Here is a 26,486-nt window from a genome sequence, read left to right on the forward strand (position 1 = left end):
AGACTTCCATAGAAATGAACAGGTAAAGGATCGTCACAGCGACATGCAGAGGCATGTGGAAACGATACATTGTCATGAGATGACCAGCCGTTGTGCGATTCCTACAGAGCAAAACATCAACATTAGACGTGCGTTCCAACATACCGGCTGAGTTTATTTATGAAGACAAATTATAATTTATTCACAGTTTGTTGCAATAGTGCACTGACATGGCTGACTACGTTCAGAAATATATGAATAGAATTACTCAGTTGAGTGTGATTTTTCATGCAGGAGGCACTTTGGTTAAAAATAATGGAATAAACAAGACAGAACACAAAAATAACAGCTCAGGATAAAGACAAGCTTCTTGTCTCATGGAACCTGGAATCTTCATGAGAACGCAGTCTGCCACACTTTTGGAGAAAATCCCCGTGACATAGGTCAAAGCACGGACAGTCAGGTCCATGAGTATCTGGACAGTGACGCAGGTTGTACTTTTGAATTTTTATACAACCACAGCGGAGCTGAATTTAAACAATCACGATGTTCTTGTAGTGTCGACTTTCAGCTTTAATTCAAGGGGTTTAACAAAAACATCTTCATTACAGCCATTTTTATACACAGGTCACTCCATTTTCAGAGCCCATAAGTAATTGGACAAACTAAATATAAGGATTGCTGATGACACAAATGATCACTTTTACAGCCAGGTTTCTTGAGACAAGTCATGAGATGGATACATGAACATTTCCAAGTCACCCAATATGTCTCGGCTTAATTTATACCAACCATTAAGAAATACAAACAATATGGCACCGTTTGACATATCTGTCTGGAGGTGGCAGTTCTCAAAAGAGACTGACTGTGCAAGAAGGAGACAAGTGAGGAAAGCCACCAAGCCACCCATATTAACTCTGAAGGAGTTGTTTGCTTTAGTGACTGTGATTGGAGAAACTGCCCATAGTGCATCTTTTGTCAGCTGCATCACCAATTATACAGCCTCATGGTGGAGAGGAACAGAGAAAGATTTACAAACAAAAACATTTCAAATATAGGCTTGACTGTGGCTTCTGGGACATTCTGGTGATGCGAGAGACAAAAGTCGCACTATGCACGCAAAATTTCTCCAGTCACAGCCACAGAAGCCAGTATGTCTTTGTTACCTTGGCCAACGAAGTTGGGTGGAGGTTATGTTTTCACCGTTTGTTTGTTTGTCTGTTTGTGAACAGCTTGGAGCCCACACTTTTTCATATAGGGTTATGAAGTTTTTACTGAAGATTCATATCCTGATAGGCAAGAACTGATTCAATTTTCAAGGTCATAGGTCAAAGGTCAAAGTCAGGAAAAACCTTGGAAAATTAGAAAAATCATCATGTTTAACATTGAAGGAATTTTCAAAAATTCATAACTCTGTCAAACAAGATCAAATTCCTCTCATATTTGACGGTATTATGTAGGATGGTGTCCTTTATCAACTGAAAAAGTTTAATCCGGATTTGATTAAAGATTTTGTAGCCATTTAACATTGAAAACCCAATTTAATGTATATGTAGCTTGATGAAGTCCGCACTGTGGCCACTTCGGCCACGTGTCTCGGACACTCGAGTAAAGAGAGGGGCAGAGCTGTCGACCGATCACCACCTGGTGGTGAGTTGGATCCGCTGGGAGGGGAGGAAGCTGGTCAGACCTGGCAGGCCCAAACGTATCGTGAGGGTCTGCTGGGAACGACTGGCGGAACCCTCTGTCAGGGAGGTCTTCAACTCCCACCTCCGAGAGAGCTTCTCCCAGATCCTGGGGGAGGTTGGAGACATGGAGTCCGAGTGGACCATGTTCTCCACCTCCATTGTTGATGCGGCCGCTCGTAGCTGTGGTCGCAAGGTCTGTGGTGCCTGTCGCGGTGGCAATCCCCGAACCCGGTGGTGGACACCGGAAGTAAGGGATGCCGTCAAGCTGAAGAAGGAGTCCTACTTATCTTTGTTGGTAGGTGGGACCCCAGAGGCAGCTGACAGGTACCGGCAGGCCAAGCGTGCCGCAGCCTGTGCGGTCGCAGAGGCAAAAACTCGGGTGTGGGAGGAGTTCGGGGAGGCTATGGAGGAGGACTATCGGTCGGCCTCGAAGAGATTCTGGCAAACCGTCCGACGCCTCAGGAGGCGGGAGCAGCTCTCCACCGGCACTGTTTATGGTGCAGGTGGGGAGCTGTTGACCCTGACTGGGGATGTTGTTGGGCGGTGGAAGGAGTACTTCGAGGATCTCCTCAATCCCATCGTCACGTCTTCCGAAGAAGAGGCAGAGACTGGGGACCCAGAGGCGGACTCATCCATTACCCAGGCAGAAGTCACCGAGGTGGTTAGAAAGCTCCTCGGTGGTAAGGCTCCTGGGGTGGATGAAGTCCGTCCTGAGTACCTTAAGTCTCTGGATGTTGTGGGACTGTCTTGGCTGACACGCCTCTGCAACATCGCGTGGCGATCTGGGACAGTGCCTCTGGATTGGCAGACCGGGGTGGTGGTCCCTCTGTTTAAGAAGGGGGACCAGAGGGTGTGTTCCAACTATAGGGGGATCACACTCCTCAGCCTCCCCGGTAAGGTCTATTCCAGAGTACTGGAGAGGAGAATTTGACCGATGGTCGAACCTCAGATTCAGGAGGAGCAGTGTGGTTTTCGTCCTGGTCGCAGCACACTGGACCAGCTCTACATGCTCCATCGGGTGCTCGAGGGTTCATGGGAGTTCGCCCAACCAGTCCACATGTGTTTTGTGGATCTGGAGAAGGCGTTCGACCGTGTCCCTCGGGGCACCCTATGGGGAGTGCTCCGGGAGTATGGGGTCCGGGGTCCTTTGTTAAGGGCTATCCAGTCCCTGTACGACCGCAGCAGGAGCTTGGTTCGCATTGCCGGTAGTAAGTCAAACCTGTTTCCAGTGCACGTTGGCCTCCGCCAGGGCTGCCCTTTGTCACCGGTTCTGTTCATTATTTTTATGGACAGAATTTCTAGGCGCAGCCAGGGTGCAGAGGGGGTCTGGTTTGGGAACCACAGAATCTTGTCTCTGCTGTTTGCGGACGATGTGGTTCTGTTGGCTTCGTCAAATCAGGACCTTCAGCGTGCACTGGGGCGGTTTGCAGCCCAGTGTGAGGCGTCCGGGATGAGAATCAGCACCTCCAAATCCGAGGCCATGGTTCTCGACCAGAAAAAGGTGCTTTGCCCTCTTCAGGTCGGTGAAGTGTCCTTGCCTCAAGTGGAGGAGTTTAAGTATCTTGGGGTCTTGTTCACGAGTGAGGGACGGATGGAGCGTGAGATCGATAGACGGATCGGTGCAGCGTCTGCAGTGATGCGGGCTCTGTAACGGACCGTCGTGGTGAAGAGAGAGCTGAGTAGGGGGGCAGAGCTCTCGATTTACCAATCGATCTACGTTCCGATCCTCACCTATGGTCATGAGATTTGGCTCATGACTGAAAGAACGAGATCGCGGGTACAAGCGGCCGAGATGAGTTTCCTCCGCAGGGTGGCTGGGCGCTCCCTTAGAGATAGGGTGAGGAGCTCGGTCACTCGGGAGGAGCTTGGAGTCGAGCCGCTGCTCCTCCACGTCGAAAGGAGTCAGTTGAGGCATCTTTTCCGGATGCCCCCTGGACGCCTCGCTGGAGAGGTGTTCCGGGCACGTCCCATTGGGAGGAGGCCCCGAGGAAGACCCAGGACACGCTGGAAGGATTACATCTCTCGGCTGGCTTGGGAACGCCTTGGGGTTCTCCCGGAGGAGCTGGGGGAGGTGTGTGTGGATCGGGAGGTCTGGGTGGCTTTGCTTGAGCTGCTGCCCCCGCGACCCGACTCCGGATAAAGCGGAAGAAAATGGATGGATGGATGGATGGATGAAGTCGCATTGAAAAGATGTTCCCGCTAGCTTGGCTAACGAGGAATTCCCCTTTGGCTGACCTGGCAGAGTTCTGGTCTTTAGTTCGAGCAGTCCGGGGTTCGATTCCACCGCCATCCCGGCCACAAAAGTCCTACGGTCACATATATTTTATATTATATCTTAATCAAATGTGCCCCAATCACGCTCATATTTGAACGTGAGGTGCAAATCGGCTCTCTCAATGAACAGACTATGTTTGATCCGCATCTGATCCATATTGCGGATTTAGCTGATATTTGATTTTAACAGTGAAAAGCCCTTTTTATCTATATTTTGTATTATATTTTAGCTTATGGAAAGCCATTTCTAACAGGAAGGAAATTTTTTCCCAAGGTAAACATTTGTGCAATTGGAAACTCGTGTTGGTGGAGGTTTGCGCTCTACGAGCAGAGTGCTCTGGTTTGTTTTGTTCCATCTCAACTGTGGTGGTGTACAGAGGCAAAAATCACAAAAAATACCATAAAATATGTCACTGTCCAAATACGTATAGGCCTGATTCTAAACATTGTAAACATTATTATGTATGTGTGTGCAGATGAAATATAAAACCTTGCCTTGCCACTTCCAGAATATTTTTGTTATTACTGTTAAAAAAGTGCTGATACAGAGTCCAGAAAGCAGACACAACACAGCGTGTTCATTCTTATCAAAACATCCCTTGATAGTCCGTCGGTGCAGAAACACAGTCTGCAAATGTGCACATGGGGATCAGCATGAGCCTACAACATTCTCTCTTCTCTGCTCCTCAGCGGGCACGACGGGGACACGATGATGTCATCGGAATCATCAGAATCGGACGCAGCGCCTCCTCCAGACTCTGCTGTATGAATGAGCTCTGTGTGGGCTGCAAGATGCACACGCACCCGAGTACAATTAGTCAGCTCTGCAAGAAACACATTTAAGCTCCTGCAAACTTTAAAAAAAGTGCATCGTGCTAATCTCTGCGTGAGTCATTTTTGAAATTAGATTTCAAAAATGTCGTGTTCATTTCCACATTTCTTATCATGTTTGTGTCAAGACATGAAGTCTCTTATCAAACGTTGTTGATTTATAGCTGTTGGAAATTTTTAAAAATGTACCCAAACTGCCATATTTTCACTCTGTTAACCCTTAAAATATTAAGAAGCTGCTAAATATATCACACTGTTAAATAAATATAAAAAGCTACACTGTATATTGACAGTTCATCTTTAAAGCTACAGTGTGTAGGATTTAGTGCCATCTAGTGGTGAGGTTGTAGATTGCATTAGGCCATCATCAGTCACAATTTTGTAATAATACATCTGATTTGTGCCATTATTACATATGTACCATGTTTTGTGGAGTATAAGTTGCACTTGTTAAAAAAGACTCTTAAAGAGGAAGAACCCAAATAAAAGTTGCAAATTTTTTTGTATATTATCAGGTATATAATTTGGGATTTCTGTGCTTTATTGTGATGTATTATTGTGTGTGAATGGGTGAATGTGACGCATCACTGTAAAGCGATTTGAGCTTCTGATTCAGATGGAAAAGCGCTATATAAATACAGTGCATTTACCATGGTTACCAGAGACCAAAATATGGCCATCGGGTATATTATCGTCTGTCTGTCTGTGCAGAGCATAACTCCAGGCTCTTCAAATTCACATGGAGCATACTTGGGACACAGACCTTAGACAAGTTCAAAGATGGCTAACCTTGACCTGTTTTAAGAAGTCAAAAGATCACATTCTGTTTCCTATTTTTATGCTCATATGGCCGAGGGTATTTTGTGTTATATTTATTTATTTTTTTTGGAATAGATTCATTTATTATTAATTTATTTTGTTTAGTGCTTTGATGCATGTGAAAGTCTAATATAAATTGTCATTATAATTACTATTTTTATTAATAACACGTGATTTTTCAGTATGTAAGTCACACTGGAGTATAAGTTGCAAGGCCTCCCAAACTAGTAAAAAAAAACCAAAACTGCGACTTATAATCCAGAAAATACGGTATATGCGGATCATAAAGTCTCTGTCATAAAGTATTCTGGAGCAATGATGGTTGGGAAACAAATAACTTCATCCTCATTCATATGCCGATATAACTGTAATCGTACCAGTGCATCGATCGTGGTATCTACGGTGTGTCAACAGTTAACTGCATCCACATTTCATTAGTCACACGCAGAAACACCATCACATATCAACGTGTGGGCGATCTAAAGACACGTCACACATATAAAACATCTCGTATAAGCCACACCCCTCTAACCTGGTGGGCGTTTCATCCTGGAAGTAAGATCACAGTCTTTCATACGTGTTAAATTTGTGAGTGTAGAACCAATGCGATGATCTAGTATGAGTCCCAAAGCTGTGATCTGGATTTCCCCCAAATCAATAGGCTTCTTGGGGTCACCATGCATACCGCATATACCACATTCGGTGACAATCAGGCCAATACCGCTGAAGTAATCTTGCCCACAAGTAAAATGCTGCATGAGTTTTATATATATATATATATATATATATATATATATATATATAAAACAAAATGCTAAAATACCCTCGGCCGTATAAGCATGTAATCAATGAAAGATTGTGTAGAAAGAATGTGACCTTTTGACCCCTTAGAATAAGTCAACATTAGCCAACTTTGATCGTGTCCAAGGTTTGTGTCCCAAGAATGCTCCCTGTGAATTTGAAGACCCTGGTAGTAATAGAACTGGACTTGTGCTGAGCACAGATAGACAGACAGACAGACGCAGTCTTCACAATACTCGATGGCCATATTTTGACCTCGGGTAAAATGCAAAAAATAAACGATCACATTTGTTATTTTTACATGAGTGTGCACATTTGATGAGTACGTGTGAGGCTCACCTGTGTCACTGGATGCGTTCGTGGCTCGGACTCTGTTTGGCACCGGTGTGAAAAAGCTGTTTTGTGATGCAGACGGTGCAGAGCTCCCTGAGCTAATGCACACAACACACACATGCACGCCGTGTGTAATACTGTACATACATGTGCGTTTCTTTCACCCACTCAGTGTGTGAAGGTGATACCTCTCTGCTGTATGGCCGCAGCGAGCCAAGTGTCCCCTGAAAGCAGACTGGATCATCGTCAAGGCAACCAGATCCACCTCTCTACCCTCAAATAAAGATCTGCCTTCAAAAATAGCCTGAAAAGTTTTCAGAGCATCAAACGCTGCTCAGTAAAAGGTCACTGTCCAAATACTTATGTACCAGAGTGTAAATATGGATCTGAGGGTGGTACCTGGCTCTCCGTTTCTTTCTGCGGGGCCTTCAGCTGTGCAGCTCTGCACAGGTGAGCTCTCAGTGCTGACTGCAACATCACAGTGTCCTGAAGAGACAGAAAGACGCCGACCAAATTTTCCTCACAAAACATGATTTTATGCCTTTCATAGATCCATCTTTTTTGTTTTTTAATAATCGCTTACCTTCACTCTGTGTTCCCTCCAGTTTCTCTGGATGATCCTCGCTGCTTTCCCTCTTTCTTTCTGCAGTCCATCGCCACTCCTCTTCTCTGCAGCTGGTCGCCCTCCTTCCTCTGGTTCCTCCTTCACCTCTTCACCTCCTTTGCCCCTCTCTTCCTCTTCCGGACGCGCTCGGGTTGGAGTCTCCCCGTGAGTCTGTGGTGTTGTGTCAGGAGCCGAGGAGAGCTCAGGTTGAGCGGCACTTCTTCTGACGTCCTCCAGAGTTTGGATCCGCACCAGCAGCTCGTCCAGCTGCTGTCTGACAAACACACAATTATATTTATGACTAAAAAACAGAAATGAAACATCAACAAAATGTCACAGAATCCATCACACAGGGAAAAATATTCTACATGTTTCACTATAACATTGCTTTTAATAAACAGCAGAGTGCAAGTAAGTGGGTCATTTCATGAAAAGGGGTCACCATTACACAAGCCAACATTATTGGTCAGTAAAAATGGAACAACCCTAAGTACAGCGAAAAAAATATAAAATGATTGTGTTCTCCCCGTGTTTGCGTGGGTTCCCTCTGGGTGCTCCGACTTCCTCCCACATCCAATGTGTCGAATGTAACCCGTAGTGTCCCAGTCTGTTAGATTTAAAACCTATGTCCCTAAACTGAAAAACAAATATATTTTGCATTATTTATTTATTTATAATGCAAACACCACATTAGCGAGCAGAAGCTAACAAGCTAATTAATGTCACTGCAAGGCACAAAGAAGTCAAGAGTAAACTGCCTGTTGTCGCCACTGAACAGACAAAAAAGTCATCAAGAAGCTAAACGTGTGTACGTTTACCTCACTAAATATAAATTTTTTAAATTGATTATATAATTTTAATACATTATAGTCAGCCTCTTCCTCGTTGCTGTTGTGGCTGGCCCACAAAGCACAAACAAGTTGAGTACAATGTAGTATGGTCTGTCAGTTTGAGAACATGGTTTATTAATTTCACTCTTTCTATAATACCCAGCATATCCTTCTCATTCAGACGTTCTTCTTCTTCTACTTTTTCTGTTTGTTTTACAGTGGTTGGCATCCAGCTTAATGGTGTATTACTGCCACATTCACTCCAGAGTGTGAATCAGACAGTACCCAATTACGATTGGTATACAGTGGCAGCTTTTCATGTGCATGGACAGTCTCATCCTCTGGCCATGCATGATGACACGGGATTTTTTCCATATACAAGTTGCTTGAAAATATATCCACAAAATACAGAACTTTTTTTTGCAGTTCTTGTGCAATACACTCCTGCATTATGCTGATGCTGTATGTTATGTTGATAACACTATCACATCGTAGCATGGCGTAGTGTACCGCGGGCTTAACTTAGGTACAGAAGTTGTCCTTTACCGTTTGTAGTGATGCATCACAGTGACACATACTTAAACTCTTGTCTCTCTTTGCCCCGTTGGTTTGTGTTTTCAGCCTTCCACAGCTCTGTCTCTTTCTGCAGCTCGTCCCTCTCTGTCCTCAGCTGTCTCACTTCATTGCTGCAAACACAAACACAACATGGATTTAGTCTAATGGACGTTCCATTTGTGATTTTTCCTCATATTGCTCCTCACTTACTCTTTACTCAACAGCATCTCCTGAAGCTCCACCCTCTCCTCCTCTAATTGGCTGAGGTGATGTCTCAGAGCAGAAATCTCCTCCTCTTCCTCAGTATTGGTTCCCACGGAGACCACTGCCTCTGTTGCTATGGAAAACCGCTTTGTACCATCCAGCCACTCAGTAAGTATGGCCTGAACCTCTTGATCCACTCGGCGGCTGGGCTTTGCTGAGTGGGCGTGTCTTCTGCTGTCCTCCAGCCTCTGATTGGAGGAGAGGAGTGAATGTGTGATGAAGCTGCTTGCTGTAACCAGACAAGCCAACACAGAAAACTGGTTTCCTCACCTTCTCCACCTCCAACAGCCTCCTCAGCAGCCTCTGTTTGCTCCACTCCCTGTAACCTAGGCAACACATTCACCACCATCACAAATATGGTACCGAACATAAGGAAAATTCATTCTTGTCAGTTAAAATGAATTAGACCTTTATAATTACACACAAGCTAGAAAAGCACTCACTGGACAGCATCCCTCTGCCACATCACAAAATGCCCATATGTGCAAATTTTCTTTACAATCCCAATTCCAATGAAGTTGGGACGTTGTGTGAAATGTAAATAAAAACAGAATACAATGATTTGCAAATCCTCTTCAACCTATATTCAATTGAATACACCACAAAGACAAGATATTTAATGTTCAAACTGATAAACTTTATTGTTTTTGTGCAAATATTTGCTCATTTTTAAATGGATGCCTGCAACACGTTTCAAAAAAGCTGGGACAGTGGTATGTTTACCACTGTGTTACATCACCTTCCCTTCTAACAACACTTTTACTCACTGTGGACTCATTTTTCACTATACCTGCAAGTCGTGCACATACATGGAAACAGCAGAGGACGTAGGTAGAACTGCAAAATGTCTTTTGTGCAGTTTAACACAGTTATAATGCCAGGGAATAATAAAATAATAAATGCAAGCTGAATTTCTTTGATATTTAACTAAAATTTCTAAAAATATCACTCACACACACACACACACACAACACGTACTATGCATATGCTGCAAGTTGTTTTTGGCAAAAATTTAAAAATTAAATGGGACATGAGGAATAAAGTGATTTTGGTGATGAATTTTATGACAGGCGGTTATTTGTCCTGACACAAGTGTTTGTCACGCATGGTTAGTTCAAGGACCATTGGAAATTTGAGAACCTAACAATATTTTCTATTTCGACAGTTTCTGGCTAAGAAACCAGTGCTATTTAATTTTATTTATTTATTTAAAAGAAAGCATTATCTTCAAAACCAACAGACGGTTGTAGGACCTTGACCTTTCCTCCCAGGTTAATGCCTGCTTGCATTTTGAAAAGTGAGTAAGCCAACACTGAGGTAGAATACTTTGGAAGATAGTGAAAATTGATTAAGAGATCAGAGGGGAAGAAGTACTTTTAAATGCTTGGTTCTGGAAACACAGTGGCTTTTTGTGCTTACGGACCTTTGATTCCTCCAGCAGGACTGTCGGTGTTGAGTTCCTCTCGGAGCGCTCCGTTCTCCTGTTGAAGCTGTTTCAGGTTCTCAGTTAGATGCAGGACTGTGGAGCTTAGAGCTTTCTGCTGCCTCTGCGAGCATTTACTCTCTGCTCGACTACTACAGACAGACAGACAGACGATGGGCGAAATGATCTGTTGGCAGTCCGCAAGGTCAAACACTATCAGACACATGGTGACTCTTCACGGCCCCAAGAACGCAAATTTATCTAAGATGCATCATTCTTAAAAGACTTTTGCTGTATTCTGACATTCCTGACACAATGAGGGTCCAAACTGCACAAATAAACATAACAGTTGAACTTCAGAGTGTCTGCATACCTTTTTTCTGCAGATTCTAGAAGCATTCTCAGCCTCTGGATCTGAATGATGAGACACACAAAAGTACACAACCAGCGTAAGTGTGATGGTAACACTTTCTATCACAGCATCAGAAAGCAAATTTTATTTTTATAGTACCTTTGATAGATAAGACCTCACAAAGTGCTTCCCAAAGCAAACGAGTAAAATACACACACAGCTGAGAAGTAGGAGGTAAACCCTCATTTCAGTTTGTTTCTCTCATTCTTCTTGTTGACCTTGACTTCACGACCGATGTTGTGATCTTTGCAGGATCAAAGGAAGCTCTGACTGCAGCAACTAAGTGATGAGTCTACGTGTCTGGGTTTGCATTTGTCCTGGATTGAGACTAAGATTCAGGCTTTCAGTGACTTCCTGGACTCAGCCATTAGATGTGTATCTATAAGCAGTGGAAGTGTTGAACTTGTAGAAGCATTCTCTGATTTCAGAGGTGACTTTCATGTCTCTGGGTCCTCAGACATGGAGTTCCAAAGGCACCTGAGAAGACCTTACGGAGTCATGCGGTCATCGGACAGAGGTGTTTGGTGATGCTGATACCTTTGCAGGAGATTGCCAGTCCACGTCTTTAGGGTCCTGGAGCTTCCTGTCCTACTTTATGGTTGTGAGACTTGGACATGAACCAGTGATCTAAGGGGATGACTGGATGTCCTTGGAACTAGGTCTCTTTAGTGAATCCTTGGGTACCGCTGGAATGACTTTGTGTCAAACGAGGGGTGACTTAGGGAGAATCACTTACATTGTGAGGGAACATCAGCTACAACATTTTGACCATGTGGTGCGTTTCTGTGGACATGATCCAGCACAGAGGTGCCTGAATGTCGAGGACCCCAGATGTTGTTATGGAGTGGTTGTCTGCCTGGATGGTTGCCATCCAGGACCCAAGATGGATCCATGGAACATTCAAATAAGCAGTTAACAACGTGTACATTTTGAAATTTTGGAATAAACTTTACCTCTTGAAAGTAGGTTTCTACTGTGATCTTCAACTCCTCCAGGTTGGTGGTCCTCAGGTCACTTTGAAGTTTACTGGAGAATATTACGGCACAAAGGGACCATTAAGTGTGTTTACACCCAAAACAAACAGATCAGTGCAGATATGTTAACATTTTACCTGAGGGCACTTTCTTTCTCTCTGCACTGCTGCTCCAGCTTCAGAATTCTCTGTTTCAGTCCATTAAGAACCTTTAAGAGCAGAATCTGTTTGAGTTTCATTCTTCAAACACCCTGGGTTATTTTCACCATCACAGTCCTCATACTCACCACACTCCCCTCTTTCTTCTTGTCAACCAAACTACGAGTATATTCAGATCCCTATTTAAAATATATATATCTGCTTAACTGAGTGTTTCTGTAAACTGTAATTCTAAACATCTGAGTGGTTTTAGTGATCGTACTTTCATGGGATCCAGCAGCTCTTCGATTTGTTTCTCTCGTTTAGCGTTCTCTTCCTCCAAGCGCCGCAGTTTGACCTTCATCTGGTGGTTGTCGCACTTCTGAGCCTGCAGACACTGCAGGAGAACAACACATGGATATGGTCATAAAGGTCCTGTAGGTCAACATGACAGGACACAGATGGCACTATCTGTGCCTCCCCCCAGCCCCCAACAGGATGCCAGCATTAAAAAAAACCCATCAGCATCATTGCTAGCTGATGGTTATTCCTGCAACTACCGTTGCCAGGTGATGGTGACCATTCTAACGTGAACTGTGACGTTAGCATTCAGTATAGCGTCTGCGCCGTCATTTCTGGATGTATCTGTCAGGTGCCCTGATCTTCTTTGTCAGCCCCAGTGCTATATTAAGCTCATTTCCAATGGTGGGCACAGGTAACCTAAAACGTAGCTTTGATAACAGCTAACACAGATAATTAAAAAGGTAAAGGTGATCACACTAAACTGCTAAAGCATTTGGCTTAAGCTAGCACTAAATGCTAACTTTTATTATATGAATTTAACTTTTGATTGTATCAACAGACTTCTTTAAAAACACTGCATTTACTCAGGTCATTATTATGTTTGTTTGGTTTTTTTTTTTTTGTCTTGGTGCCTCAAATGGGATTTATTTTCATCTCGAGCAGAACGTTGAAGATACATCAGATGGCTGAACGCTGGCTGGAATAGATTTCAACTTTTAAAATAACTTATTTTTCTTGTTGTTGATGAGACAAAGCACTGGAGTTCTCTGGTTCAGGCTGAGAAAAGCACCCGGAGCAGACAAACACTGAGGGACTTCTTTAAAAATGCTGCATTTCTCCAGCAATTTCCATGATAAGGAATTAAAGTAATTCCAAAATGTCCTCTTCCAAAACAAGAACATCTTCTTGTGAGGCTGTGCCACACCCATGGCACATCTGTTCCAACCGCTAACACATGACCAGAAAGAACCTTCTGATGACGACAACCTGACGCCAAAATATAAAGACACTGAACGTTACCTTCTTCAGATGAATGATCTCATCATACATGTCCTCTTTATCTCTTGCATCACCCTCCCTGAATGTGAAGCCTGCAGATGAAATAATCACACAGAGTCAGTCAGTTTGTAGGTGTCTGCAGTGGACACTGTCCTTGTTCTGTCCGTTATCTCACCGTTGGATGTGGACTGCCTGTGACTCTTCAAGGTGAAGGCCCTTTTAAAGAATTCGGGGTTAACGTCAAACTCTGGTCTCATGGTTTGAGACAGATCTGAGAAAGAAAAAAGACAGAGTGGCTCTAATCAATGACTTCACCTCAGAGCAAAGCAATCATCCCACGTTTCAATTAAATTCAATTTATTTTCATTTATATAGCACCAAATCACAAAAAAGTTGCCTCAAGGCACGTCACATGTTTATGTCCTGATGGCATCTTGCAGTACTGATGTTGAATTGTTCCATCTGTCATGTTATAGTTTACTGTCTCTGTCAGTTTGTCAACCGCATTACAAGGCAACTTTTATAAAAGATGGCAAAAAAAGTGGCTTTCTATGAAGGTAAACTCATTACAGCTTGAAAATGATCTGGATCTGGAGGCAGAATGTTTATAATCAGGTGACATGGGAGTGTACTGGCCATTCTCAACATTGAGTATGAGCGGTCTTTAATTTTAATAATCAGAGTTCAAATTAAAACATTTGGGGTGTAATCCATTACATATATCACAGAGTTCTCAAACGAACTGTCTAGGGCGTAATTAATGTTTTTAGCAGGATAATGTCTATGAAAATACTCAATAGTACTGTGAAACTTTGAAAAGGTTTGACATTAAACATCAAATGCATAAAATTCTAAGCAGCAGATAAAAACCAGTTTTGCACAATATGACTCCTTTAATAATTACTGTATTTTCCAGGGTATAAGACACACTTGTTTAAAAAATGCCTCCTGAAGAGGAAAACATTTACATATAAGTCACACTAGAGTATAAATCGAAATGGAAGATATAAGTCACACCACTTTTCTGTATTATCATATCTTTCATTTCAGACTTTTGTGCATTGTTGCTGTGCACTTTTTATTGGTGGCATTTATTCTTTCATTATTTTTATTTTGTTTGGGAAAGTCATTATTATAATTAATATTATTAATAACAAATGTATGATTGTTCCATATATAAGTTGCACAGGACTATAAGTTGCACAGGACGAACTATAAGTTGTGGGACTCCCTAACTAAAAAGAAAACTGCGACTTACGAGTATATGCCATAAAATACGGTATCTTATTTTGCAAGAGTTTAACCATACTATTTTTATTTTCAAATCTGCTCCTTCAAAGTTAAAATCTGGATTAAAAAATAAAGATTTTTACAGTTTATGTTTAACAAATCCATGGGTGTGTTAAACTACTAACTGTTAAAGCTTAAATGAGTCTACAGTGCAAAAGTCCAGTGGTTCAGAATCACAGTTTAACCACTTCCATGATTAACTTTTGTCTTTATGTAAAAATGACATAACGGACAGTTACATCTATAAATGTATTTAACAGGTGTTTGTACTCAAATGTGGAGCTCAGCAGAACAGGAAATAAAAATAAAAAAAACCCACAACAGCAATAACAACCAAAACAGAGCTTTGATCATCACAGCCCCAGTGCTGCAGAAATGCCCAGAAATGCCTAATGTCCAAATTGATGGATATTTGGCATTATTTTTCTTTGAAATCATTAAAAAAAAATGTTTCTAGCCTGGCGGGGGTTCTCATTGGCCTGATTCCTCACAGTGTTGATGGAATTGTGCAATCCATCGTGTGGTGGTCTCACCAACACGATCTCGTGCCAGTTCATGATGGCATCACGAGAAGTGATTTAGTCTGTTAGTTCGTAATAGCATTTTGTGATGGTATCACAAAATTTAAGGTGACGAGGTGGGGGTGGGGTGGGGCTATGGTTAGGGTTAAAAATAGTGAACTAAGCTTGACAACATCACAAAAATGTGATGCATTTTGTGACGGTATCATGAAAAAAAGCATGTGACCAGGCTGGCTCTAACACACCAGTGATGACTATGCCAGCAGTGTACCGCCCACTCCTAACTGTACTTAATATGAAACTCATGTACCAAATCTCTAAAGTAAGTCTGTAAAAATGTAAGCTTCTGCTCTACACTCAGTTTTCAATTTTAAACTGCACATTTTTGGAAACCACTAAACATACTTCTTTACTTTGGGCCCAACATTCACAATAAAAATCTGTATTCATGTAGAAAACAATGCCAATCACAAAGACAGCCTTCATTTCCTAACAGGCAACTCACGCTCCTTCCAGGTGTAAACAGGTCTGGTAGCATGCACGGTACCAGTGTTTGTATGTCACCTACCGTGGCCGTTGCTGAGTGATGTGAAGTTAGTGGAAGCAGACTCCCCAGGAACATCCCCTCTGGTGTCCCCCGAGGAGGCTCTTGGCAGTCTCCAGGCTGCTACCACTGCTCTTCTGGGGTTCATGTTCAAACTGGAGAGGTACGGAGACCCTGGACATACACAAATACACAAACAAGCACACAGTGTGGAAAAGGTCTGGTTTAAATATCTGTCTATAGCACTCACAGAGCAGCAGATCAAGCCTTACTTGGAGATGGAGGTTTGCCAGAAGACCTCTTCATTCTTGTTCTCTGAACAATGACAGAAATCAAGTCAGACAGTATGAGCAAAACCTGACAATTAACAGACAGGCAACAAACTTCAGTAAGTGGGGAATCACTGTAGTGCTTCTATAAAGATAGAGGACATAACATCAAGCTCTTGTTTGGGTCTATTTGTCCAACTTACTGAGAGATTCTGGACTTCACATTAACAACACATTAAACGAGGAAACATGTTTCTGAAACGAGGTGTTTTTTTTTCCCTCCGGTAGGTTTTCAGGCACTTGTAAACTCAATGCCAAAGAGACACTGAAGCAACCTATCACCTTCAAAGACAATCTATGTGTGTTAGTTTTTCCTTTTACTTATCACTCATTTGTCTGAATAAAAACATTATTGCAAACACATAATATACATATTGTGCCGTGCATTATGTGCCGTCCCTGCATCCACTTCAGCTACAGTCATTCTGTTTATCTTCTCCGAAATATCAGCAGAGAAAGCAAAGCTTTCCTCGGGCTATGGGAGCGAGGCATATCCATGAGATGGGAGATTTAAGAAGGTAAAGAGGAAAAGAAAACTTTTAGATGAAAGCATTTAACAGGAAACAACATCTAAATGACAAATTACTTTCAATGAGGACTGAATTATTCTGAAAGCATTTAACTGTTTTCCAACATTAGACACTTGTACACATAATAAACCTATTAAATAATCATGAACAGTCATCAACTGCAGCCCTAACTTGAATATCTTTAGCGTATGAACAGCTGGTGATACAAGACAAGACATTTGAAGAAAACAAATTGTGGGAAACTGTAATGCCCATTTTATCTACTATCTGAGTTTATAATTGAACAAATTCAAAACAGACACGCAGTTAGTAACATGCCTTTGGATGTTGTCATGTATTTCTGTTACTTAGTTTGTCTAATTTTCACCAGGATTGCCCAAAAACATGTCTCCTGATTTTCCTGAAACTTGGTGGAGGGATAGTGAAAGGTCCAAGGAAAACCCTGGTCATTTTGTGTACGGTAAAATCAGGAGTTAAAGCCAGAAAATCTGTTTGTTTGTCATCAGGATTACTCATCAACTTCATCAAAAATGACAAAATATTGAATTTACAGTGCATATTTAAATTATCTCAGTGGTAATTTTCCAAGATTTTCCTCTATAAATCATTGGTTGTCTGGATCAGAAATTTCAGTTAAATATATCATAAGTAGACGAACACACTGATATTTGAGAAGTGAAATGAAGTTTCTAGCATTTACAGAAAGCGTGCAATAATTATTTAAACAAAATTAGGCAGGTGCATAAATTTGGGCACTCTTGACATTTTATTGATTTGAATACATTTAGCACTAATTATTGGAACACAAAATTGGTTTGTAAGCTCATTGACCCTTGACCTCCTTACACAGGTGAATCCAGTCATGAGAAAGGGTATTTAAGGTGGCCATTTGCAAATGTTTTCCCTCTTTGCATCTCTTCTAATGAGTGGCAACACGGAAGCCTCTAAACAACTCTCAAATGACCTGAAAACAAAGACTGTTCAACATCATGGTTTAAGGGAAGTATACAAAAAGCTATCTCAGAGATTTCAGCTGTAAGTTTCCACTGTGAGGCACATAGAGAGGAAATAGAAGACCATAGGCACAGTACTAGTTAAGGCCTGAAGTGGCAGGCCAAGAAAAATCTCAGATAAGCTGAAGCGAAGGATGGTGAGAACAGTCATAGTCAACCCACAGACCTACTCCAAAGACCTACAACATGATCTTGCTGCAGATAGTGTCTCTGTGCATCGTTCAACTATACAGCGCACTTTGCACAAAGAGCTGCGGTATGATGCTGTAATGCAGAGGATGTTGTGTGTTGGGGGGTTTGGCTGGACATTTTGGTGTTGTTTTCTTTTCTTTGCTCTCCAGGTGGTATGCAAACTGTTTTTTTGTCTGTGGAGAAGGTGCTGGCAGAAGAGTCCTTCACCCTCATCAGCATTATTGGCTGCACTTGTGGAGGATGTTCACGTGCAGGCCTAATGACTTGCAGCACCTGTGGATGATGCTCACGAGTAAACTTAAAGACTTTCAGCTGAAGCAGATAATGAGATGGCGTTCTGCATTTAAGCCATGAGTGGTTCAAGCAGAATTGCCGGGAACTTGACCTTGTGACGTTCGTTTGTGAGACGCTGAGGACCGCCTGGGTTTGACACATCGTGCCTGTGAAGGAGGACGGGTGAGGGACACATGCTGTCAGCACACATCAGAGGTGATGATTGTCTGAATAAGTGTTAACAGTAATTTGGTATTTTGTTACACAGTATATTTGAACATTGATGAGAATTGTGCAGCTCGCTTCTCACTGCCGTGGCGTACGGAATGATGATCCTCCACCTGTTGTGAGAGGCTGCTCATTTACATAAAGCTTAAATTCAGACCTGAATGTGTTGCTGATAGTGTGTGCCTTTGAAGGATATTTGTTGTAGCTGTTGACTTACCTCACCTTTGCATCCTTCACAGAGTCAGTTTGTCGTATCTACCTGGGGGGTGTTCGGCGGTGAGTCTGGGTCCAGAAGCGTCGGGCTTCGATCCATTTGGGCGCTGGAGAGCGTGCCGTCCTTCACCTCGCCAGATAACCGCACATTTATGTTGTACACAATTATTGCACAGACGGGAAATAAACTTGTTTTGTTTTTGGAACCGCTTTCTGGTTATTTTAGCGCTGGGTTCAGTCAGACGCTGGTCCGCTCCTCAACTCGCGTCTGCACATAACAGAGGAAGCCTTTTCTGAGTACACTCCACAAACAGAGTCACTTGAGGTATGCTAAAACAGATTTGGACAAGCCAGCTTGATTTTGGAATAAGGTGCTGTGGACTGATGAAACTAAAATTGAGTTATTTGGTCATAACAAGGGGCAGTATGCATGGCTAAAAAAAGAACACAGTATTCCAAGAAAAATGAATGCTATTTACATTAAAATTTGGAGGTGGTTCCATCATGCTGTGGGGCTGTGTGGCCAGTGCAGGTACTGGGAATCTTGTTAAAGTTGAGGGTCACATGGATTCCAGTCAATATTAGCAGATTGTTGAAAACAATGTTCATGAATCAGTTGAAGTTGCACTGGGGCTGGATCTTTCAACAAGACAATGACTCTAAACAGTGCTCCAAATCTACTAAGGAATTCATGCAGAGGAACAAGTACAACATTCTGGAATGGCCATCTAAGTCCCCAGACCTGAATATTATTGAAAATCTGTGGTGTGATTTTAAGCGGGCTGTCCATGCTCAGAAACCAACAAACTTGAGATGTTTTGTAAAGAAGAATGGTCCAAAGTATCTTCAACCAGAATCCAGACTCTCACTGGAAGCTGTAGGAAGCGTTTAGAGGCTGCTATTTCTGCAAAAAGCAGGATATACTAAATATTGATGTATTTTTCTGTTAGGGTGCCCAAATTTATGCACCTGCCTAAACAAAATTGGACAGGTGCATAAATTTGAGCACCCTTGTCATTTTATTGATTTGAATACATTTAGTACTAATTATTAGAATGGTGCAAAATACCTTCAACCAGAATCCAGACTCTCATTGGAAGCTATAGGAAGCATTTAGAGGCTGTTATTTCTGCAAAAAGGTGGATCTACTAATTATTTATATATTTTTTGTGTTGGGGTGCCCAAATTTATGCACCTGCCTAATTTTGTTTAAAGTAGACCTGCATTGAAATAAATGTGGTCAAATCTCAGAAAGAAATAGCTGATATGTATTTATAAGACCCTTATGAATGCAGTAAAGTAAATCTGTGAGCCCAAATTTGTAATTCAGCGGAGAAATCTTTATTTAAAAATGACAAATTTGCAGCTAAAATTTAGCCCTCTGTGAAAACAGTTTGTACATCCGGGTCATTTCCATGACGTCGGGGAGAAGACGACTCACTTGCGCCTTCAGTCCAATCAAAAAAAAAAAAAAAAGCCTTCAGTCCAATCCCACACTGAAATTGATTTTATCTGTTAGTAATGTTAGTGTTATACACATCCGGATTTCAACATCCAAAAGTAAGCTGCAATGAATGCGAGATACAGCTCTGTATACAGGAAATAGAAGACTTAACAGTATTCCCTGAAAACTCCCTTTTGTCTGATCATTTTTTAATAACATTTACATTTACCCTGATGGACTACCCTGCAGTGGGGAATAAGTTTCATTACACTAGAAGTCTTTCAGAAAGCGCTGTAACTAGGTTTAAGGATATGATTCCTTCTTTATGTTCTCTAATGTCATATACCAACACAGAGCAGAGTAGCTACCTAAACTCTGTAAGGGAGTTAGAGTATCTTGTCAATAGTTTTGCATCCTCATTGAAGACAACTTTGGATGCTGTAGCTCCTCTGAAAAAGAGAGCTTTAAATCAGAAGTGTCTGACTCCGTGGTATAACTCACAAACTTGTAGCTTAAAGCAGATAACCCGTAAGTTGGAGAGGAAATGGCGTCTCACTAATTTAGAAGATCTTCACTTAGCCTGGAAAAAGAGTTTGTTGCTCTATAAGAAAGCCCTTCGTGAAGCTAGGACATCTTTCTACTCATCACTAATTGAAGAAAATAAGAACAACCCCAGGTTTCTTTTCAGCACTGTAGCCAGGCTGACAAAGAGTCAGAGCTCTATTGAGCTGAGTATTCCATTAACTTTAACTAGTAATGACTTCATGACTTTCTTTGCTAACAAAATTTTGACTATTAGAGAAAAAATTACTCATAACCATCCCAAAGATGTATCGTTATCTTTGGCTGCTTTCAGTGATGCCGGTATTTGGTTAGACTCTTTCTCTCCGATTGTTCTGTCTGAGTTATTTTCATTAGTTACTTCATCCAAACCATCAACATGCTTATTAGACCCCATTCCTGCCAGGCTGCTCAAGGAAGTCCTACCATTATTTAATGCTTCAATCTTAAATATGATCAATCTATCTTTGTTAGTTGGTTATGTACCACAGGCCTTTAAGGTGGCAGTAATTAAACCATTACTTAAAAAGCCATCACTTGACCCAGCTATCTTAGCTAATTATAGGCCAATCTCCAACCTTCCTTTTCTCTCAAAGATTCTTGAGAGGGTAGTTGTAAAACAGCTAACTGATCACCTGCAGAGGAATGGTCTATTTGAAGAGTTTCAGTCAGGTTTTAGAATTCATCATAGTACAGAAACAGCATTAGTGAAGGTTACAAATGATCTTCTTATGGCTTCGGACAGTGGACTTATCTCTGTGCTTGTTCTGTTGGACCTCAGTGCTGCTTTTGATACTGTTGACCATAAAATTTTATTACAGAGATTAGAGCATGTCATAGGTATTAAAGGCATTGCGCTGCGGTGGTTTGAATCATATTTGTCTAATAGATTACAGTTTGTTCATGTAAATGGGGAATCTTCTTCACAGACTAAAGTTAATTATGGAGTTCCACAAGGTTCTGTGCTAGGACCAATTTTATTCACTTTATACATGCTTCCCTTGGGCAGTATTATTAGACGGTATTGCTTAAATTTTCATTGTTACGCAGATGATACCCAGCTTTATCTATCCATGAAGCCAGAGGATACGCACCAATTAGCTAAACTGCAGGATTGTCTTACAGACATAAAGACATGGATGACCTCTAATTTCCTGCTTTTAAACTCAGATAAACTGAAGTTATTGTACTTGGCCCCACAAATCTTAGAAGCATGGTGTCTAACCAGATCGTTACTCTGGATGGCATTTCCCTGATCTCTGGTAATACTGTGAGAAATCTTGGAGTTATTTTTGATCAGGATATGTCATTCAAAGCGCATATTAAACAAATATGTAGGACTGCCTTTTTGCATTTACGCAATATCTCTAAAATCAGAAAGGTCTTGTCTCAGAGTGATGCTGAAAAACTAATTCATGCATTTATTTCCTCTAGGCTGGACTATTGTAATTCATTATTATCAGGTTGTCCTAAAAGTTCCCTAAAAAGCCTTCAGTTGGTTCAGAATGCTGCAGCTAGAGTACTGACGGGGACTAGCAGGAGAGAGCATATCTCACCCGTGTTGGCCTCCCTTCATTGGCTTCCTGTTAATGCTAGAATAGAATTTAAAATTCTTCTTCTTACTTATAAGGTTTTGAATAATCAGGTCCCATCTTATCTTAGGGACCTCGTAGTACCATATTACCCCATTAGAGCGCTTCGCTCTCAGACTGCGGGCTTACTTGTAGTTCCTAGGGTTTGTAAGAGTAGAATGGGAGGCAGAGCCTTCAGCTTTCAGGCTCCTCTCCTGTGGAACCAGCTCCCAATTCAGATCAGGGAGACAGATACCCTCTCTACTTTTAAGATTAGGCTTAAAACTTTCCTTTTCGCTAAGGCTTATAGTTAGGGCTGGATCGGGTGACCCTGGACCATCCCTTGGTTATGTTGCTTTAGACGTAGACTGTGTTTCATAATTATTGTATGGCCTTGCCTTGCAATGTGGAGCGCCTTGGGGCAACTGTTTGTTGTGATTTGGCGCTATACAAGAAAAAAGTTGATTGATTGATTGATTGTATGCTCAGATCAGCGGCGACATCGACAGCAGCGACATCGATAGCGGGCGACGTTCTTCTCCGTTCTTCTTTATTTTGATGAGGAGCGGCCAGTAACACCTGTTGCCTGCAAGGACAGACTTCTTGCGGCAAAATCCGCAGTGCCGTACAGTCTCGGTAATCGGAGCCGCAGAGCTCCATGGCCGCTGAGAGAGGTTTATATCTTTTTAATGACTTGAATTCTTTGCAGGTCCCGCATCCATACCCCGTGACGGTAACACCGGAGGCTAAAGACAGTACATTTTCTATGCGACACCACTCAATCAAATGGGCATATGGAAAAAGTCCCCAAAAATCATTTTCAAGCAACAATAAAAGAAATGTACACTCACCAAACGTACCGCAAGACAGCGGAGGTCGGTCTTGAAGTCCTGAGCGATTTCTCTCACTAGGTGCTGGAAGGGCAGCTTGTGGATCAGCAGCTCGGTGCTCAAGGACCACAATGTAAATAAGCATCCGTATTGGAAGCGTTCTTGTGTTATCCTCTGCGGTATTTTTATGTATTGTTATATAATTTTATTGCCGAATAAAATAAAATAAAATTCTGGGAGCAGTGGATTTGTTAGCGGCAGATCTCTCACAGCGCCACGGTGCCGTGAGGCTTCTTCACACCGACGTTGAAACTTCTGCAATTGTTCGCCAAATGCACGAAGTGTAATCACAGCGGCCACCGTGTTGTAATCCAGAATGGCCACGGGACACAAAATGACGTGACCGATACGTCACATGAAAACCCTCTATAAGACAATAAGAAGGTGCTTTTGTAAGAGATGCAAACTGACGTAAATCCACAAATTACATTTGGCGCGTGCAATGCATGCTGGGATACGGTCTTCTCTCTGACGTCTCGGCAGCGTCCCGGATGTGCTGACAGTTTTGCGGAGGGCTAAATTTTAGCTGTAAATTTGTCATCTTTAAACTAAGATTTCTCTGCTGAATGACAGATCTGGGCTTGCAGATTTACTTTACTACATTCAGAAGGATCTTATGTGTAAATATAAGTAATTTTTTGGTCCAAAGATCTGACTGCATTTATTTCAATGCAGGTCTACTTTAAAGAATTATTGCACACTTTCTGTAAATACTCGAACTTCATTTCACTTCTCACATATCAGTGTGTTTGTCTGCTATATGATATATTTAAGTGAAATTTCTGATCCAGACAACCAATGATTTATAAAGGAAAATCAAGAAAATTATCAGGGGTGCCCAAACTTTTACATACAACTGTAAAATATTTCTATAGAGAGTTGCTGGTTGTTTTTATGTTACACAACTAATCAACTAATCATTTCACTTCACTTAAGTATATTACCACCAGTTTTTATAGTTAAAAAACTGAAATGCATTTTAGTTTTAAACATTTTTGCTTAAATTTTGTAGTTGTAATTTGATATAGTAGTTGAGGAAAATACACTGTGAGCTGCAATTCCCGTATGAGAGGGGACAAAAAAGTTTATCATAATAACAAGTACTAATATACTAATATAAGAACAAGAAGAATGAAGCAACAAAAATTAAAATCATATTAATAATAATAATAATAATCATTATATATAAGACAAAAACAACATTAACGTCATATGACAACAGCAATACCATTATAACATACATAATACCAAGAATAAGACAAATACAGAAAAAACGGCATACTAACATGTTATAACAAGTATGACGATAATCATACTTTTGTAGTAAAGAAAAAAACCTCACCAGCTCTTCATATTCTTCGTCTGATAGAACATCGCTGGCCTCCACAGAAATCTTTGCAGTTGCACTACACATTCTGGCACGCAAACGCTGCGAAAACTTTAAAAAACATACTTATCTCCGTTTGTATAGTTGTCATTTTTGCCCAAGTTACGTCATAAAGCACTTATTTTGCTAACAGTTGCGAAAACATGGAGAAACAAGAGGCACGAGCGATGCGAAGCCAGGTTTTGCCGAAAAAACACAATTACTTTCTCTTCGCTGAAGCAGTAAAAGACATTTAATTGTATTTTCTTTAAGTAATTAAAATGTTATTATGTTTAGATGATGAATAAGCTGTTTTCATATCCGCGTTGTACAGATTTGAGTCGTCTAGCAACCAGGGAGCTGCTAGCACGATGCGTTAAACTCCACAGAATAAAGTCGAATTACAACCGGAAAACACGCAATTTCTCTTCAAAATAAATGCACCAAATGGAGCGTCAAAAAAATTACTTGAATTTGCTTATTGGAATCTAAATTAGCTTCATTAAACGTATTTTTGTGAGCAAAAAAAATATTAATTTAGTACTGCCATTTTTTAAAGCTGAATTACAAACAAATGTTCTGAAAACAAAATTTGTTTTTACCTGCACACAAATGTTTCGAACCATCTTCCTTTGACAAGGTTTGGAACATGTCTATGCCATGTTGATTTATGTACATTTATCATATTGCCAAAGAAATCAAAACAAAACAAAATAAACCTATTTTAACCGTCACTACGCTGTGCTAAATTTTAGCTCAGCTTTCTTGTCTTGGTCTTTGTCTAATGTCTGAATTAGTTGTGAGTAAATATGTGATACATTTGAGATATTTTCTTGTTTTGTATTCACTGTGTGTATGTACACTGGTAGACTTTTGCTTAAAATGGTATTTTATATTTTACAGGCGTACTGTGTTTTGTTTTGGGGTTTTTTTCATTTGAATAATCATTTGTTTTTATTTGCTGGCAACTGTTGTTTTCATTGGAAATAAGAGTATGTTCTACTTAATGTGTTATCTTAGATATCTATACATATAAATATAAGATTACAGAAATATTATATATTTTATATTATATTATTATATAAATATAATAATATAATATCATCTTTTACATTTATTAAGAATTTTATCCAGTGCATCCATACCACACCAGTCTTCAGCTCTCTGTAATATTTGAACTGTCTCCCAGAATTAAACAAACATGGGTTCACATTATTATTTTGAAATAGCAGATGGGTTTCACAAATTCAACTTTAACTAATTTGACGGTGGTGGTCCGGGCGAGAGACGAAAACTGTTCTTGTTGATGCTTATTGGTGGTGAGACTCAAAGAGGCGGTGCTTAAAGTGCTGTTGTCCAATAGCATGAGAGAAGGAGAAGAGTAAAAGAAGAGGCGAAGAATATTGTAAAAAGTACATTAACAAACATGCGAAATGCGCCTTTTTATTGCTGTATTAATGCATTTTTTTTTCCAACTCTTAGGAGTACATTAAAACAGCTAGAGGATTTGTTTCTGCGTCATTTTTTTTAAAGAAAAAAGGAGAACTGTTTTCTCTGAGGTGCAAAGAAAAAACGTATCACTGTTACAATCCATATACATCATAAAAGGGGAGTGGCCTCTGTGTGTTTGTGCATCCGGAGCATCAACTGATATCCAGAAAGAGCTACTGTCGTTCTTTGGCATACTTACTAGAGGGGGGCGGATCGATCCTAATATCGATAATATCGATACCAACGCTGGTATTGATATTGAACGACCCTCATGTAAAAAGATCGATACTCAAGCTTTTTTCTCTCCCGCATGCACTGACTGCTGCGCACGCAGATTCATCAAAGTCTACTCTCTGTAAGAGCAGCGCTGCGCTGTGTCACACAACATGGAGCAGTGCACCCTTGTATTGTGGTTTGTCAGCCCTCTACCTCAGGAGATTTTGTTTTAAGTTTTGAGGGATATTTTTTTTAAACAAAAATGTTGATTGTGATAATAAAGTATTTTGTTCTCACGTACAATGTTTGGCAAAATTCTATCCTAGTTCTTTTGGATCCTTTGGATCTATGAAGCTTAAATATGAAAAAGTTTTGGTATCGGTATCGGCGATACTGGACCTGTATTTACTTGGGATCGGATCAATACCAAAATTCCCGGTATCGCCCACCTCTAATACTTATGTATCTTTTCATGAGGATTCAAGTTTTGGAAACAGCAAGGTGATCAGACCAAGATGCACTTCCACAATAAGAGTCTGTATTGCAAAATAAAAACCTGTGAGGTTGCTGCAGGCCTGGCAGAATGTA

General features: G+C 41.1%; 1 protein-coding gene across 1 annotated transcript; it reads right to left on the minus strand.

Moving 5' to 3' along the window:
• Window positions 1-4,540: 4,540 nt before the first annotated feature.
• iqce (IQ motif containing E) lies at window positions 4,541-24,555 on the minus strand. The gene is made up of 20 exons (XM_034187442.1): window positions 24,168-24,555; window positions 16,296-16,385; window positions 15,854-15,896; window positions 15,606-15,755; window positions 13,402-13,497; window positions 13,248-13,318; window positions 12,208-12,321; window positions 12,074-12,124; window positions 11,925-11,995; window positions 11,767-11,839; window positions 10,775-10,815; window positions 10,402-10,553; window positions 9,249-9,304; window positions 8,925-9,166; window positions 8,738-8,845; window positions 7,309-7,603; window positions 7,125-7,211; window positions 6,914-7,029; window positions 6,732-6,823; window positions 4,541-4,726 (listed from the first exon to the last, which is right to left on the minus strand). Exons 1-20 carry the CDS (start codon window positions 24,237-24,239, stop codon window positions 4,602-4,604), a joined length of 2,145 nt encoding a protein of 714 aa, XP_034043333.1. The 5' UTR covers window positions 24,240-24,555; the 3' UTR covers window positions 4,541-4,601.
• Window positions 24,556-26,486: the final 1,931 nt, after the last annotated feature.

Source organism: Thalassophryne amazonica, chromosome 15 (genome assembly GCF_902500255.1).
Source record: "Thalassophryne amazonica chromosome 15, fThaAma1.1, whole genome shotgun sequence".
In the NCBI taxonomy this organism is placed as follows: Eukaryota; Metazoa; Chordata; class Actinopteri; order Batrachoidiformes; family Batrachoididae; genus Thalassophryne; species Thalassophryne amazonica.